This window comes from Aquarana catesbeiana, linkage group LG02, assembly GCF_042186555.1.
Source record: "Aquarana catesbeiana isolate 2022-GZ linkage group LG02, ASM4218655v1, whole genome shotgun sequence".
Taxonomy (NCBI): domain Eukaryota; kingdom Metazoa; phylum Chordata; class Amphibia; order Anura; family Ranidae; genus Aquarana; species Aquarana catesbeiana.
In genome coordinates this window covers 413,511,750-413,530,747 of record NC_133325.1, presented here as the reverse complement: position 1 = coordinate 413,530,747, position 18,998 = coordinate 413,511,750, and the positions used below count along the sequence as shown (strand labels likewise).

Genomic DNA, 18,998 nt, shown 5'->3' with positions numbered 1-18,998 from the left:
GTAATTGTTTTTAATATTGAGATAAAAATTTCTGAAGTTACGAGAAAATAAAACAAGAAATTAATATTACGGCACACCATAAACAATAACTTTCTTTACATGTCCGGTAGTGATCCGTTCCTTTGTTAGTGCAGAGATCCCTATTGCAAGGCTTTATATCATTTTATATTTCATTTTTTTCTTAGTTGGCTTGAAAGTGTTTTGGCATAATGTAGCAGACCGTGCCCCTTGACAGAAAAGAACAGAGGGAGGCTGACTTCCATGAAAGCAGTGTTTAGGAAATACTGCTTATTCACTTAATTACAGTCAAATGCGTCTAATCACCAGACAGGCTTTGGTATGTTCAGCTCCAAGACCCTTCACTTTGAGCTGCTAGTTGAGTTGAGCTGCTAGCTGCAGTAATATCCTGGTCACAGCTACTTAAATGCAGTACAATAAAATGCATGTTTATGTGCATATTCGTGTGTACCCTTCAGTGCAAGTTTACATGCGAGTACTTTTTTGAATGTATGTGCATGTGCAGGTACACACAGAATACATGGTAGGCAGTAACTAGAGCAGATCTACATCCTAGTGCAATATGATTTGGATGCATCCAGTTAGTGCTACACTGCCTATGTATCTGATCTTGGCATAGTAGAGGTTAGTTAAGGTGTTATTAAAGTGCTCAGTTGAAAGGATCAAAGCCATGAGGTGGCATAGATTGGGCACAATCTTATGATGTCATCTAACAACTTACAGTAGTGTAACTGTGTGCCTTTAATGATTGTATTTATAGAGAAAGTGACACTGGCCCTTCATTTGAACTTTCAAATAGGAATAGGTTGTTTTGTGCAAATGCAAATGACAGACTTCATGACAAGTGTTGATTTGCTTAATTTGTTGATTTGCTTCATTTGTGTGATACATGTTAGGGGAGGGTTATTTCCCTTACACCTATTGCTGTTTAGAAGGTTCTTTGTCTCATACTATATATACTTATAAAAAAAAAAAAAAAAATCATAATCAGTCTTAGTATATACATACAATTTTGCCTTGTGGTCCTGGCTCACCAAGGGGACCTGGACGCCCTTTATGGCCCTTAAAAGAAAAGAATATTGTATTATAATTCAATTTCTTCCTAGTTCCTATGGTTTGGCGTGTATGATAGCAAACATTTACCTGAGAAAACAAAGGCATAAGAAGATACCATCAATCTATCCATGAGAATATAAAAATTTAATTGAGATATTTTAACAACAAAACAGCACTATTCAAAAGGTTTCTGTAAATTAGTGTGTATCCATCCTAAGCGTTATTCAAAAATATTTGCAGAGAATACTGTTACCTGGCAAATTCACCTGTGACCAGGTCTTGATAACTGCCATCTAATTTATTTATTGTTGGTAATCAGGCACACTAGTTGGTGAGTTCACTTGCAACAGTTGGAGATGGGCTGAACATCCCCCGTTTGGTTCACACCAGAACTCCTGAACATATCAAAAGTTCAGGCCCAAACATCGAACCCCATTGAAATCTATGAGACCCTGCAATCCAAAGTGCCCATTTTGAAGGCGTATATGCAAGTTATTGGCCATAAGGCTCAATTCACACCTGTGCATGTTGTGTTAAGCATTTTTGCAGTGCTTTTTGCTGTGCTTTCTGCTTTTTTTTACCGCAATTATGCCACATTTTTGCCACGAATTGTGTTTTGCGTGGTTTTTTTGCTTTACATTCACTGTATATAGCCAGTAGCTAAGGAGCGGGCTGGGAATCCGGCCATCATGTCCTTAACAACCAAATTCATGAAAAAAACGGCGTGGGGTCCCCAGACCCTTATCTGAGCACACAGCCTGGCAGGCCAGGAAAGGTGGGGGGGAGCAAGTGCCCCCTCTTCTGAACCATACCAGGCCACATGCTGATGGGGAAAAGGGCCTTTTCTCCACAACCCTGGCCAGTGGTTGTGGAGGTCTGCAGGTGGGGGGCTTATCAGAATCTGGAAGATTCCCGCCCCCCCATGTGAATGAATAGGGGATATATTGTACCACCAGTGTAGTGTGACAAAAGACAAGAGACAGTTTTTGTCAAGTCCTTTATTAAAAATGTCTTCTTCCTCCATCTTCTTCTTTTCCGCTTCTTCCTCTGGTCTTCTTGTTCTTCCTCTGGTCTTCTTGTTCTTCCTCTGGTCTTTTTTTTTTCCTCTGGTCTTCTTCTTTTTTCTCTGGTGTTCTTCTTTTTCCTCCAGTGTTCTTCTTCTTTCTTCGGTGTTCTTCTTCCTCTTCCGCCACTGCTGCTACTGTCACCCCGCTGAAAATAAAAACGATCCTCCTCCAAAACTGGGTCCCCCCTATCTGTCCTCTCCGATGTCGCACATTTCTTATATAACTAGGGGATGTTGCCATTGGATGACATTGTCCGGAGACTCCGTCCCTTGTGACAAACTGCCCGGGGTATGATGGGTCCGTGGCTTCACAAGGTGGTCTCCGGATGATGCCATCTGATGGCCACGCCCCATGGATATATAACAAATGTCTGACATCGGAGCGGACAGATCGGTGGGACCCAGTGTTGGAGGAAGATTGTTTTTTTTTAATTTTCAGTGTGTCGGCATCGACAGAGGAAGAAGTACACCAGAGAAAGAAGAAGGTTATTTTTTCCAGTTTTTTGGGTAAATAAGTAGGGATACAATGTACCTGTCACGTACCTGAAGGGAGACTGAAATGATGAGGTCGGCCTCTTTTGTATCTCCAGCCCAGGTCTCGCTGAGAGTGAAACAAAAGGAGTCCAATGACAGGAGGCACACGAGTGATTGCAGATGGAGACCCGGAAACCTGTAGCAGGAAGTCGCAGCTGGTCGCAGGACTGTAGTTGCAGAGCAGGAAGTCACAGCTGGTCGCAGGACTGTAGTTGCTGAGCAGGAAGTCGCAGCTGGTCACAGGACTGTAGTTGCGGACACTCGGGTAGTAGTGCTGGGCCGAGCGGAGCACCAGAGCAAGGTCAAAGGGATAGCCGGGTTCGTCAACAGGTGGGCAGCAGGGTACCGGAACATCAGGCAGAAAAAGGTCAGATGGGAAGCTGGGATCAGGAACCAGAGATCAGGTATAGCAGAGCAAGGTCAAAAGGAGCCAAGGTCAGCAACGGGAATCAGACAGAACAAACGCATGTTTCAGGATAACAGGAACACAGCTGAAGACCAGTCAGCACTGATCAGTTGCTGGGGCCCCCTTTAAGTACGTTGTCTGGCGCAAACTGGCGCTAAGGGCATGCTACTGCGCGTGTACACCAGGCGCCATGCACGCACATGCGCATAAGCGCGCACGGGCATCTATAGTCACCCGTACATGCGCACATGCGCACCAGCGTGCGCCAAGCGATTTCCACTGGTTTCCTTACAGTACCCCATAGTCATTCACATGGGGGGTGGGATCTGGGGGCCCCCATGTTAAAGGAAGCTTCCAGATTCTGATAAGTCCCCAGCTCCCAGACCCCAGCAACCACCGCCCAGTGTCGTCGAGAAGAGGCCCTTGTCCCTATCAACATGGGGACAAGGAGCTTTGGGGTGGGGAGCACCTTGTCCCTCCGTCCAAAGCACCCACTCCCCCCCATGTTGAGGGCATGTGGCCTGGCATGGTTTGGGGGGTCGCTCATTCGTCCCACCCCCCCTCTTTCCTGGCCTGCCAGGCTGCGTGCTCAGATAAGGGCTGGTATGGATTCTGGGGGGGACCCCATGCCGTTTTTTTTTTTTCTTTTTTTTTTACTGCTGACAGCTGATGACTGTTTAAGCCTCACTCCTTAACATATTGAACACCCGAACAAGCATTCACCCAACACTACTGGCAAGTAAGGAAGACAAATTGACTGTGTGCCAATATTTTGCCATTGTGCACAAAAAAGAGCTGTCTTTTAGGGCCACTTTGACACTTTGTAACTTTTTATTAATAAAAGGCTAAAGCTTTCACATAACTGCACATGTAGAGGAGTAAATGTAACTTCTGACAGTACAATGCTGAAACATATAGATCAATAAACAAGCACACTTTTATGAAGAAAAATTAAATTTTACAGAAAGACTCACCTTTACTCCCTGCAGTCCTTGGGGTCCTTTAGGGCCAGCTGGACAGTTTGTTGGACACTAAAAAATATAATTACATTGCACTGATTTATGGTGTAGAAAATAACAACTAAATTGAAACATCAAAATAGGTAATGGTGATGTCAGAACTTTGTCTTGGTGAGGTTTTTATCTTTCTAAACATTCGTAGTTTTGTCAGATAAAAAAATAACATTTACATTCACCATACAGCCCTCCCAATTGTCCCAACCAATGGTCCTATTGAAAGAATTTAAAGAAAATGCACCCTGCCGTTTATAGCATGGACCACTAAGCGTCCCTTTACTCAATGTTGGCTCATGTTTACCATTTCACTTTGTATCATCGTTGTCTGCCCAATAGCCATCTTGTACCACTCCATAATAGCAACTTTATTCACATTTGTGTATGTCATATACTGTATGTATGTAATCAGATTTCAGTAAAATAAAGTACATATAATGATTGCAAGCAAAGTTGTGTTTATTTGAATATCTCTGGAAAGCTTTTAGATTCTTAAAGGGGCCCATGACTCAAAAAAGGTTAAGAACCACTGCTCTAAGTTTAAACTAAATAGGCGATGAAAAAGCACAACAGTAGCATATGGTTAAAATCTACCCTGTTGTTTAATCAACAGAAGACACTCATATGAGTGCAGACAAAGAGGGCTGCGCACCCCATAAGATGCATGAAAAAAGTACAAAAAACCCCCTAGTGGGGCTTTAAAGCAGCCAATGAATACAAAATGAATAATCAAAACATAGTTTTATTGGTACAAAAATATATATTAAATAACAAATAATTCTGACCTTTAGAGTCAGGACATGAACTGGGATACAGTGTACAATAAAAGTATAAAAAAGTATGCAACGGACAGTGCCCGTAATCGGGAACAATGTGCAATACAATGTATAAGACAACAAAGGAATGGTAAATATTAATTGTTAAAATCCTGACGCGTTTCGACCCTGAATGGGTCTTCTTCAGAGGATAATTGTCAACTGTGGAAATAAGATCATGTATCAAACAGAATATATGGTTCAACAGTAGCAAACTTACATATACAACTCACAGTACATCTACAGGTATCATATAATTACCAATCGCAGAGTTCCCGATAGTGTTGGGTGTTCCCAATGAGAAAAATATATATATGTAGTCCCTCCTGAGCCAGTGTCTATCCCAGTGCCGGGTCAACTCCTAAAAGGCGGGCGGTGGGCCAGGCATGCCTTACGAGGAATCGTGCATTTGTTGCCCCCCACACACAAAGGGGAGGGGAGCAGGGCAGAGGCGGGCGGCAGGCACTCACCGCACCCGGGGTGAAGTAATGATGGTACTACAGTCAATTTGGAGCAGAGAAACATTGATTAGTACTCGTAGGGGAATATAAATTCCCCTAATGCAGAACGTAGTAAAATGTAAATGTGGGGGCATGCAGGGGCAAAAATGCAAGGGAACAGAATAAAGAAACATGAGGAATGAAAAGTAAGGGGAAGAGAACAAGGAAGGGGGGAAGGAAGAAAGAGAACAAGGAAGGGGGGAAGGAAGGGGAAAAAAAAAAAAAAAAAGGGGGGGGAAAGGGGGGGGAGGAGGAAAGGGGAGGGACAAAGAAAGGGAGTTGCAAAAGATGTGAGGGGAGTGGAAGCGAGGAAAGGTGAAATAACAGAACATATGGGAGAATAGGTGAGGAACGGGAGTGTGAAAATGTGTGGTCAGAATAGGGAGTGATGTGGTGAGACAAGGGAAAATACAGTCCCCTGCTGCCCCTGCAAGACCATGCAACAGTATGGGTATAGGTTATAAGGCAAACCATACACTAGTATGAAAAAGTGTGATGTGAAAAGGACCAGCCACAGGGCTGGAAAAAAGAAAAGGTTGAGGTGTGGCAGTGAAAGTGCATGGTCTTGCAGGGGCAGCAGGGGACTGTATTTTCCCTTGTATCACCACATCACTCCCTATTCTGACCACACATTTTCACACTCCCGTTCCTCACCTATTCTCCCATATGTTCTGTTATTTCACCTTTCCCCGCTTCCACTCCCCTCACATCTTTTGCAACTCCCTTTCTTTGTCCCTCCCCTTTCCTCCTCCCCCCTTTCCCCCTTCCCCCCCCCCCTCTTTTTTTTTTTCCCCTTCCTTCCCCCCTTCCTTGTTCTCTTCCTTCCTTCCCCCCTTCCTTGTTCTCTTCCCCTTACTTTTCATTCCTCATGTTTCTCTATTCTGTTCCCTTGCATTTTTGCCCCTGCATGCCCCCACATTTACATTTTACTACGTTCTGCATTAGGGGAATTTATATTCCCCTACGAGTACTAATCAATGTTTCTCTGCTCCAAATTGACTGTAGTACCATCATTACTTCACCCCGGGTGCGGTGAGTGCCTGCCGCCCGCCTCTGCCCTGCTCCCCTCCCCTTTGTGTGTGGGGGGCAACAAATGCACGATTCCTCGTAAGGCATGCCTGGCCCACCGCCCGCCTTTTAGGAGTTGACCCGGCACTGGGATAGACACTGGCTCAGGAGGGACTACATATATATATATATTTTTCTCATTGGGAACACCCAACACTATCGGGAACTCTGCGATTGGTAATTATATGATACCTGTAGATGTACTGTGAGTTATATATGTAAGTTTGCTACTGTCGAACCATATATTCTGTTTGATAAATGATCTTATTTCCACAGTTGACAATTATCCTCTGAAGAAGACCCATTCAGGGTCGAAACGCGTCAGAATTTTAACAATTAATATTTAAGATTCCTTTGTTGTCTTATACATTGTATTGCACATTGTTCCCGATTACGGGCACTGTCCGTTGCATACTTTTTTATACTTTTATTGTACACTGTATCCCAGTTCATGTCCTGACTCTAAAGGTCAGCATTATTTGTTATTTAATATATATTTTTGTACCAATAAAACTATGTTTTGATTATTCATTTTGTATTCATTGGCTGCTTTAAAGCCCCACTAGGGGGTTTTTTGTACTTTTTTCATGCATCTACCCTGTTGTTTATGGACTAAATCCAATGGTGTAGCATTGTGAACCCTGCTGCAGTGAAGACGCACTAGGTTATGCAGGAAATAAACTGGAATGCTATCTCTGTGGATATGGCAGTTTGGATTAGGATCTTCAAATGAACCCAAGGATACTGAGCTACATATCTGCATACAGTTATACAGTTATATATTTTACCTAACTCTTGGCAGAACCTAAAAATACCTATATGGTTGTAGCTCAGATTAAAACATAATTCACTCCTGTATAAATCCCTCTATATAGTAGCACCACACTCATTTAATAATATTCTACAACAATTATAATGGAATGGAGAGCTACAGTATGCATTTGCACCTACAGCTCTATTGCAGGCAAACCATGATATCATAATCACACTATGGATACTTTATGATGCATGTTGATAGAGGTGTGCAGCTTGTCAGATGGTACCTTAAATTAAATCTCTCAGTCTATTTAGTTGTGCTGAGAGATTATAACATATTATGTAATTTTGTTATGGACCTGTTCTGCTAGGTACCACAGAACATTGGTAAGAGGCCAGTTGAGGTTCTGGAAGAAGATAGCATCAATCCTTGGGTTCCTAACAAAATAACATTTTTGGTCACCTTAGGCCAATAGATGCCATTGCATGGCACAAGTTGAATATATATTCTATTTCTTGAACAACAAAAAAAAGGTAGGAATCTGCAACAAAGTTTGTTAAAATCCTTGCAATGTACAGTACATAGGCCACCCAGAGGGTACATTTTTTTTCCTCAACAAAGGTGGAGTTGCTCACATCATCCGCCGAGCCCACTGATGGGCTCCCCCCTGTGGCGATCGCGGCTCCGGCGGGACACGCACAATCGCCACCCAGTGGGCATTAAGAATATCATGTACAGGTACATGATTATGCCTAATAGAGCCGCCTTGCTGCAGTATATGTACTTCAGGCTGTTGGGAAGTGGTTAAAGCACCTTGTAAGTTGTGTATTCTGTAATACATCTAGGCTTCCACACAAATATTACTTTTTTAAGTTCAGAAATATTTCTAAAATGTCTTTAGGATCTAACTCAACTTTCACTCACAACTCATTTAGAATTATCCATGTATCATCACTGAAAAAAAAATAGTGGAATAGAGGTATATTATTTTCTTAGTTCTGGTCGCTGACTACCTATATTTATGGAGATTGTAAAGTATGTTTTTTATTAAATAACAAACAAGTTATAATTACCTGCTATGTGCACTGGTTTTGCACATAGCGGACCCGAACCTCCACTTCTTGGGTCCCTCACTGATGCTCCTGGCTCCTCCTCTTCTTGGTGGTGCCTCATAGGAAGCCACTTCCTATGGGGTACCACCTATAGGCTTGCTCCAGAGCTGCACGAGCTGCACTGCTTGCATCCATAGACACAGACAGCATGGCTCGGCCACCCCCCCTCTCCCTCGTCACAGGATTTGACTGACAGTAGAGGGAGCCAATGGCTCCCGCTGTCGCAACAAAGCCTGTGAGAGCAGAGAGAGCCCCTACAGATAGGCACAGCACTGGATTAAGTGAAGACTCAGGTATGTATAGGGGGGAGGGGGCAATACTGTTACCTAAATATTTTTTTATCTTAATGCATTTCCTGCAAAAAATGTTTAGGCTTTAGAACCACTTTAACACCTTGATGCCGACAGTACACAGATATGCGGCCTCACTGGACTGGACTTTTTTCTTTGGGGCAGCTGCATATCTGCATATCAGTCCTTTTCCTGGGAGGGAGCTGCACAGTGCGCTCCCAGTATAGAGACCAGGTTCTCACTGAACAATTCTGGGTCACCTGATCGCTGTGAAGCCCTGATTGGCTACCACAGTGATCAGTCATTGTGAAGCCTGTCCTTGTGTTTCTCACTCTGTGAATTGCAGCTTTCTCTCTCCTTGCAGAGAGGAAAAAAAAACAAGTGTGTGTAAAAAAAAAAAAATAATAATATTAAGAAAAAAAAAAAAAAAGAAAAAATACCTAGATCAAGTTTTGATCTACGTCAGTGCCAGGGTTAGTGTTTGGTTCAAGTAAGGGTCAAAAGTCATGGACAGTATATTTTGGACAGGATTTAAAAAAATGAATTACTGTCAGTGTCAGTTATGCTGGCCATACACTATACGAAAAATCGGCCGAACCCATTTTCGAAAAACGAACGTTCAGCCGTGACCGCAAACGATTGTGCCATCATGTAATAACCGATTTTTCGTATAGTGTATGGCCAGCATTAGTGTCAGTGTGTTTTAGGTAGGATAAAAAAAAAAAAGCAAAATGTGCACTATTGTTTCTGGGCTGTACTATGGGTGCAAACAACAGATAACATACACAACATATGTGGCATCACTACAATAATCGTCAGGAGCAGGAGAATTTATTTCTGGTTGTTCTTTGGTGGTAGGTTATGGCAGTAACAAGAAATATACAGCTACATTTAGAAAAAATGATTTATTTTCTATTTTGGGCCTGTTTTCCTTTGATAATAAAAAATCATGAGATATCCAATATTATTTACCCCCAAATGAAAGCCCAATGTGTCCTGAAAAAAACAAGGTAAAATCCACCTGGATGCACAAAGTAGGTGTGATGATATGTATGGTTTTACTAACACATGTCAATGTTGCAAAATTGTACTTAGGCATTATCTTCTTTATGCCCTGAAGAAGTTAATGCCAGACCCTGCAAGAGGTTTATGATGCCGGGAGGCGGGGCAGGGCTTAAGAGCATGTGACCGCCGTGATTGGCTGTGAAGTGATCCGAAAAATCTTTTGGTTATCTATGTCGGGAGCACGCACCACACGTGCTCTCATCACAGCTGTACTGACAGAAATTCCCACAAATATGCAGTCCCTCGGCACCAAGGACCAGGTGCAGAGAGGCCGTATATTTGCGTGTGGCCAGTGCCAAGGGGTTAACATTTGTTTTACCTTTAGGCACAAAGGGGTTAAGATACAGATGGACATTAGATGATCATTGACTGATCCAGTTGATTAGAGCTGTATCAGGAAATACAATCAGTATAAATAAATCCCTGCACTTCTCTAATACTCTAGAAGGTGTTATGGCTACAAACAGCTACTCACACCCGCTTTTACTCACCAACCCAGGGTCTCCTTAACCTGGATTCCATCCAGAGGTTGCTAGGGGTTCCTTGAGCAATGAGTAATTTCTGCCTCTCAGATAGATTCTCACTGACACCATTGATCTTTTAGCTATTTATAAGGGGGAAATTCTTCCCAATGACCACAAGTGTAAGGGAAATTCTTCCCACTGACCACACCAATGTATCATGAGCTGTAATTATAGTAATTTTTAGCAGGGGATCCCTGAGACCCCCTTGAGAGACCAGAGTGAAGCAAGCTGCTTATGCTGTGGATGGAAATCTGTGTTTTAAGCCTTTCTGACCTCTTATAACAATGGAGGTCCATCAATGAAGGTGAGGGCACACCTGTACTATTTGCACACGGTGGAATACATTCTGAGATGTTGATGCACTTGCTACAGTTTGAGCTTTATTGTCACCTTTGTAGAATGTTGAAAGAAAAAGTAAAGTTTGTTTTTTGGCACAAAATAATTTTCATGGTGTTTCTTGTTGAAAAAAAATATTTTTGGACTGGCACATGAAATATGATTTACACATGGACTGAATTTTCTTATTATTTATGCTGAGTATAATCAATTGTTAATCACTGTACAGTAATTTAATGCATTCATACAATGTACATATATTCACTTTATGGTTATTAAAGATAATATGTATATGTATCAGGAAATCACTTTATGTCCATGGCATGGTTGCCACTAGATTTGGAAATTATAATACTGTATGTCTGTCTAAGGCATGGTTACCAGCTCAATGTCAAATACTAACTTAAATTAAATTATTTGGCTAATTAGATACATCAGTCCTTAAACTGTATGTGTTCAACCAGAAAACCTGTGTAACTCTTTTTTTTTTTGCAATTAAAATATAAGCTGGTATGCAAAGGGGATAATTTACTAAAACTGGAGAGTGCAAAATCTGGCGCAGCTGTGCATGGTAGTCAATCAGCTTCTAACTTCAGCTTGTTCAATTAAGCTTCGACAAGAAAAACCTGGAAGCTGACTGGTTTCTATGCAGAGCTGCAACAGATTTTGCACTCTTCAATTTTAGTAAATTAACTCCATAGTCTATAATGTACAACATCTACAGACACTTCCTGGCTGAACAATTTCAGTGAGAAGAATCAGAAGTCCAGGATGAATTTTCGAGGGGACTGCATCCGTTCCTTGCACATAAGGCTGGTGTTAGTTTTGTCTGTCTACATAAACATAAAGCATGGGCAACATATGTTTGCTTGTTTATGCCATGGTCATCTAGTGGTCTACCTTCAGAGTACCACTTTGCATCTATGGTTATTTTAAAGCTGGCCATACAATTTTCTTAAGCAATTTCCTTTAGGTTTACCTTCAACTATGTAGTGCAAGGGCCTGACTGATTGCATACAAATGAAAGTATTTAGGTTTGACCTCATATTATATGGTCTTGGTAAATCTAAAGGTAAGTTGTACAGGAAAATTGTATAATGTATGGCTAGCTTAAGAGTCTTTCATTACAGTAGTAGTTCTCCATTACCTTGTTTATTTCAGACTCAGGTAACACCTCCTTCATACAGAGCCGTCAATGGCATTGAAGCCCAACAGTCTTCTGCAAAAATCACCCCCAAAATGCTTTGTGCAAAAATATAGCAGACACAGGTAAGAGCAAACCACACATAGAGAGTTTAAACCTTTTCTTTCCAGATAAGACAATCAAATTCTTTAATAATATATTTTAGAAGTAATAAACATAGTTCACAGATCTATTACCACCATAAGAAAGAATTGCTTTATCTCAGCTGGTTTTCAAATATTTATTTGAGAAATATAATATATTTCACATCAATACACCTAAACTTAACAGATTGTTGACACTCATGGAGATAGCCAATGACTGACTTGGACTGTAAATATAGACGGAGACCCTGGTTCAGATACAGTTGACTGAATTGTCCCACATGTGCACTTACCAAAAAGTCAGCACTACCTTCTAGTCCTTGGATGTTCCCAGAGGGGCCCTGAAATACAAAAGAATGAGACCTTACACTAAATTTAATTTACGCTGTCTTCTGACTGAATCCACAGTACTAGCTTAGCAGCTATTTCTGCAGCCTGCTTATATATTCCCATAATTAGATAGACCCAGCATTTACTGTTCATTGTAAGATTTAAGAACTGTACAGGGACAGCATGTTACACAGACAATACAGTGTTACAGCTCAGAGGAGAGAAAAGAGAAAGTACATGATAATGCATTTCACATAATGTATGTCAATGCAAATAGCAAAATACAGTAGGGAAGACTTCAGACAGGAAACAAGATTCTCTGGAACAAACTGATCATACCCTGTAGGTAAATGAGAAAAGTGACAGCTTCAGAGAAGTAAGCTAAAATAAGTCTCTATGGAGGTCATTCATTAATGGCAAATTCAGCAACTAATTTTCCCCACACAAGCAGTGAATTACAATGGCAGTCAGGCAAAACCAAAACACACTGATGAATAGTTAAAGAGGAGAAGTTCATATTGTGAAAATGTTGGAATTATAGTAAAGAAAAATCAGAGGACATAATATATTTATGTATAAAAATCTGCAAGCATTGAAATGCAACAGAGGGTATTTTTATTAAGTTGATACAAGGTGCATTCCAAATATACTGTATAAGCATTGTTAGCTAATGACAGGTCATAGCAATATGCTGGGCCCTCATGGGATAGCTCAAAGTGGTCTGCATATCTCTTATCCCTGTTCTTTATTTACAGGTTGCCATTGCTTGCAGCGGAGGTATCCCTGGGCAGTAACAGCCATGGGATTGGTCGGCGGTAGCAAGCAGTGGATTGGACACAATTGGCGGGTGTAAAGCCCCTGCAGAGGGAGCAGATAAAAGGGAGCTGCGGGCTGTCATTCACTGACCATTTGGACCCGACCACGACTACGGTGCCCTGCAGGATGAAGCGCCGTTCTCCAGGCAGACGTGAAAGCCTCCTATGCCGCCTACTAGAGAAAGCCGAAGGTGAAGGGGGTAAAGAGTGACTGCTACGTCTGAAGGAGGGGTACGGCTCAGCTCCGCCCTTCGGCGCGGCCATCACACCCCCTAATGCAGAGGAGGAGGCAGCCGCGGTCAGGAGCGGGACATGCCAACAGCCAGCCAGGTAGGAAGAAGAAATGGCAAAAGTCAAATGCTTCTCCACAGCTGAGAGGCGGGGAGGGAGCTGGCAGTTCTGGACAAAAGAATGCACCTCGGATGAGGCAGAGCAGCACTACTCCGCTTGCCCCTGTGGCGGCCAGCAGTGAGCATTCAGCTTCTAATCCTGGCGGTGAGACCTGTTTTACTACTAGTGTCTCTGAATTGTCAATGTTGGTTACATCTTTGTCTAATGTATTACAGCAGTTTAAAAAGGCACAGTCAGTTGGTGCTAGTGCTAATGAATTTGAAGGAGCACAGGACACGGGTGCATTGAGCATTGCTAATAGTGACATTGATGTTACAGGGGCACATTCTCATGGTGCAAATGTAAATTTTAATTCTGCTGATTATATGGCAGATATTGGTGCTGTGTGGCAAGGTTTAAATGAGTCTACTATGAAGGAAAAAATTGTGGATAATGGAGTTTTGCTCCTCACTAGAGTACCCCTTAACGTTCCAGTGTCAGGTAACCCCTTCTTGCCTTTGAGGCCCTCTGCTGCTATGATTGGTGAATCCTCTTTTAAAGAGGCCATGCCATGTGAAATATTGCCTTTGGGCTTTCACTTAGCTAAAACGGTCAAAGAAAAAATTTGGAGAAGCGAATTCGACATATTGTCATTATTGCCTGCTTCAAAGGAATTTCTGTCCAAATCTGACAAGCAGGCAGGGGAACGTACAGGAGAGGATAGGAAGAGAGCCATTCCCAAAACTTTTCAGAACTGGTTACAGGCTTTTTGCATTTATGTGGCTGTAATGGGAGAACGTTTCCCTGAGAAATGCTTGGGTTTATTCCAGCATTTAGACATAATTGCTGAAGCCTTTCGTCATTTTGAAATAAATATCGTGCCTGGGGGGTGACTATAGTATGCCTGTAAAGTGACACAGTTTTCCCATGTTTAGAACAGTACCACAGCAAAATGACATTTCTAAAGGAAAAAAAGTCATTTAAAACTGATCGCAGCTGTAATGAATTGTCGGGTCTCGGCAATATAGATAAAACTAATTGAAAAAACAGCATGGGTTCCCCCCCAGTCCATTACCAGGCCCTTTGGGTCTGGTATGAGTATTAAGAGAGAACCCCGAACCAAAAATTTAAAAACAAATTGTGTGGGGGTCCCCTCCAAAATCCATACCAGACCCTTCAGGTCTGGTATGGATATTAACCAGTTGCCGACCACCAACCGCTGCACGCCGATGTACTTCGGCACAATGGCACGGGCAGACATAAGGGCTTACCTGTACGTTCCTGCCTGCCCACGGGCGAGGGGGTCCGATCGGATCCCCCCCGGTGCCTGCGGCGGACGGATTATTGTCAGGAGTGATCCGAGGTGAGGGGGAGGCCAGTGATTCATGGCCCCCCCCTCACGATTGCTCCTGGCAAATGACAGGCTTCCTCGGCTTCTGAACTGTAAACAGAAGCGGAGGAAGTGATGTCATCGCTCCTCGTGAAACCTTTTCGTTCCGGCTTCCGAGGAGAGAAGACATCCAAGTAAATGCACCAAACACTACACGTACAGTAGAACACTCTAGGCACAAATGTCGCCCCCCCATCACCCCGCCTGTACCCCCTGTCACAGTGACACCAATAGCAGTTTTTTTTTCTGATTATTGCATTGGTGTCATTTTGTGACAGTTATAAGTGGTAGGGCAGTTAGTGTTAGGCCCCTTTAGGTCTAGGGTACCCCCCTAACCCCCCCCTAACCCCCTCTAATAAAGTTTTAAGCCTGTGATCACCCCCCGTCACCATCATTTTTCTGATTGCTGTATTAGTGTCACAGGTGACGCTAGTTAGGGAGGTAAGTATTTAGGTTCGCCGTCAGCGTTTTATGGCGTCAGGGACCCCCATATACTACCTAGTAAAGCTTTTAACCCCCTGATTGCCCCCTGGTTAACCCTTTCACCAGTGATCACCGTATAACTGTTCAGGTGACGCTTAGTTAGTTTGTTTTTTATAGTGTCGGGGCACCCGCCGTTTATTACCTAATAAAGGTTTAACCCCCTAATCGCCCGGTGGGTGATATAAGTTAGGTTTTAGGGTCCGATAGGGTCTGCGTTGCCCCAGGCAGCGTCAGGTTAGTGCCAGTACCGCTAACACCCACGCAGCATACACCTCCCTTAGTGGTATAGTATCTGAACGGATCAATATCTGATCCGATCAGATCTATACTAGCGTCCCCAGCAGTTTAGGCTTCCCAAAAATGCAGTGTTAGCGGGATCAGCCCAGATACCTGCTAGCACCTGCGTTTTGCCCCTTTGCCCAGCCCAGCCCACCCAAGTGCATGGTATCGATTGATCACTGTCACTTACAAAACACTAAACACATAACTGCAGCGTTCGCAGAGTCAGGCCTGATCCCTGCGATCGCTAACAGTTTTTTGGTAGCATTTTGATACATTCGCTAACAGTCAGGAGCCTGTGAGTCTCACTAGTGTACCACTAAATTTAGAGCCCAAAATGGCAAATCGAAGGTACACTAGTGAAGAGGCCTACACGTTTCTGAGCATGACAGATAGTGAAGAGGAAGTCACTCATCTGTCAGATTCAGGCTCAGAATAAGAACCTGTAGACAGCAGCGGCTCCATGACAGATAGCTCTGATGACGGAGTTGTGGTCCCTGCCAAGATCAGGCGTACCAGACCCCAAACTTCTTCTTCTGCTGTTGAGGTGCAAGAACCGCAGGGCTCTCGTATGGAGCAGAGAAGTACTAGCGCTGCTATTCTGGTGAACTGGCAAGCACCAGCGGCCTAGTACACCCTGGTCTTACATCCAGCACTGCAGTAACACTTGGTGACGTAGCGAGTCCCATAAGTGCAGTTCAAGCTGGCGAGGTGGCAAGCACAAGTAGTGTCCTGCTGCCACCAAGAAGACAAACACAGGCCCGTTGTGCCCATAGTGCCCTTCCTGCTGCATTCACCAATCCTAATTGGGAACCGACCACTTCTGCAGCACCCGTACTTCCCCCATTCACTGGCCAACCCGGCATTCATGTGGAAACAGTTGATTTTACGTCACTTTATTTTTATTTGCTATTTTTCACCAAAGATCTCTATAGATCTATTGTGAACCAAAGCAATTTGTACGCTGGTCAACACATCGCCACTATTCCCCAGTCCTCCCTTGCCAGAGATTGGAAACCAATTACGGTTTCCGAATTTAAGATCTTTCTGGGCCTTTCCCTCCTCATGGGCATAACCAAAAAGAGTGAGTTGCAGTCATATTGGTCCACTGACCCAATTCACCATATGCCGTGTTCTCTGCTTCCATGGCCAGGGCACGATACGATACCCCTTATTTGGAAAGGGGTACCACTTATATGTGGACAATTATTACACGAGCGTGCCACTTTTTAGTCACCTTTTTGATCATCAGATTGGAGCATGTGGCACCATGCGACCTAATTGCCGGGGCTTTCACCAGCGGCTTGTAGATTCCCGTCTTAGGCTGGGGGAGGGAGCCTGCTTGCAGTGTAATAATTTGCTCGCTATGAAGTGGAGGGATAATAAGAATGTTTTCGTTCTTACCTCACTTCATGCAGACACGACGGTCCAAATTACTATGGCGACTGGTGTTGTGGAGAAACCCCTCTGTGTCCACGAATATAACCAAAATATGGCAGGGGTGGACCTCACCAACCAGTTGTTGGCGCCGTACCAAGTTGCCTGTAAGGCCAGATGCTGGTATAAAAAAGTGTCTGTATACTTATTTTAATTGGCTTTGCTGAACGTTTATGTGCTATACAGAGCTTCAGGACGGACTGGATCCTTCCTTAAATTCCAGGAAGAGATCGTTAGAGCCTTTCTGTTTCCAGACGGTGCTCCACCTCACCTTCCCCAAGCAAATGCAGTAAGCCGGCTGCATGAGAGACATTTTCCTTATGTCCTCCCTAGTACCCCTACCCAACGAGCCCCCCAAATAAAATGTTGTGTCTGTAGAAAGCGTGGATATAGGCGTGACACCTGCTATTATTGTCCCTCCTGTCCTGACAATCCTGGTCTTTGCATTGGTGAATGTTTTGAGCGCTACCATACACTAGTTGAGTTTTAGCATAGGGTACAGCATTGCCCAGACTAGGCACACTTTCACAGGGTCTCCCAAGATGCCATCGCATTTTGAGAGACCCAAACCTGGAACCGGTTGCAGTTACAAAAGTTACAGTTATATGTAAAAAAAAAAAAAATACACAAAAAAATATAAAATAAAAAAACAAAAATAGTTGTCATTTTATTGTTTTCTCTCTCTCTCTCTCTCTATTCTCTCTCTATTGTTCTGCTCTTTTTTACTGTATTCTATTTTGCAATGTTTTATTGTTATTATGTTTTATCATGTTTGCTTTTCAGGTATGTAATTTTTTTATACTTTACTGTTTACTGTGTTTTATTGTTAACCATTTTTTTGTTTTCAGGTACGCCATTCAGCTTCAGCGCGGATTTATTTATCTTGACAGCAACAGCGTTTGCTCCCACGATACATAACGCCATGACTCCAGCGCTGTTGGAGGTGATTTCACCACCACAGTTAAAAAAAAGAGCATATATGCCGAAGCATGGGGGCAGCAGGGGCGGAGGAGCGATTTGCTCCTAACTTTTGGGGCGGATGCCCCCATGCTTCGGCATATATAAATGGTGCATGTATGCCCATCATTAGTAGTGGGTGGATGAAGGGAGGTATTCTAATGGTGGGCATACCCGCCGATCAATCTCTTTTTTTTTTCGTTCAGCCCACAGGCTGCATGAAAAAAAAAGATTACACTATATGCCCAACAAGGACCAGCAACGTACTGATATGTTGCTGAACTTTGAGTGGTTATACCAGAATGATGCCTGCAGGTTTAGGTATCATCTTAGTATCATTCTATTCAGCCAGCGGTCGGCTTTCATGTAAAAGCAATCCTAGCGGCTAATTAGCCTCTAGACTGCTTTTACAAGCAGTGGGAGGGAATGTCCCCCCCCCACCTACTTCCATGGTTTTCTCTGGCTCTCCTGTCCCAACAGGGAACCCAAGGATGCAGCAAGGATGATTCGGCCAGCTGACCATAGAGCTGATCAGAGACCAGAATGGCTCCAATCATCTCTATGGCCTAAGAAACCGGAAGCTATGAGCATTTCATGACTTAGATTTCGCCGGATGTAAATAGAGCCATTGGGAAATTGGGAAAGCATTTTATCACACCGATCTTGGTGTGGTCTGATGCTTTGAGGGCAGAGGAGAGATCTAGGGTCTAAAAGACCCCAATTTTTTCAAAAAAGAGTACCTGTCACTACCTATTGCTATCATAGGGGATATTTACATTCCCTGAGATAACAATAAAAATGATAAAAAAAAAAAAAATTAAAGGAACAGTTTAAAAATAAGATAAAAAAGCAAAAAAAAAAAAAAAAAGCACCCCTGTCCCCCCCTGCTCTCGCGTAAAGGCGAACGCAAGCGTCGGTCTGGCATCAAATGTACACAGCAATTGCACCATGCATGTGAGGTATCACCGCGAAGGTCAGATCGAGGGAAGTAATTTTAGCAGTAGACCTCCTCTGTAAATCTAAAGTGGTAACCTGTAAAGGCTTTTAAAGGCTTTTAAAAATGTATGTAGTTTGTCGCCACTGCACGTTTGTGCGCAATTTTAAAGCATGTCGTGTTTGGTATCCATGTA

The 18,998-nt window shown here is 43.1% G+C and overlaps 1 protein-coding gene across 1 annotated transcript in view; it reads right to left on the bottom strand.

Moving 5' to 3' along the window:
* The window catches only part of COL9A2 (collagen type IX alpha 2 chain), a 103,739-nt gene that overhangs the window by 36,494 nt on the left and 48,247 nt on the right, over nucleotides 1–18,998 (bottom strand). The window contains exons 10-12 of the mRNA XM_073615427.1: nucleotides 12,141–12,188; nucleotides 4,055–4,111; nucleotides 1,027–1,080 (exon numbers count right to left, since the gene is read on the bottom strand). Coding sequence (XP_073471528.1) covers nucleotides 1,027–1,080; nucleotides 4,055–4,111; nucleotides 12,141–12,188 — 159 coding nt within the window. The remainder of the gene's footprint in view (nucleotides 1–1,026; nucleotides 1,081–4,054; nucleotides 4,112–12,140; nucleotides 12,189–18,998) is intronic.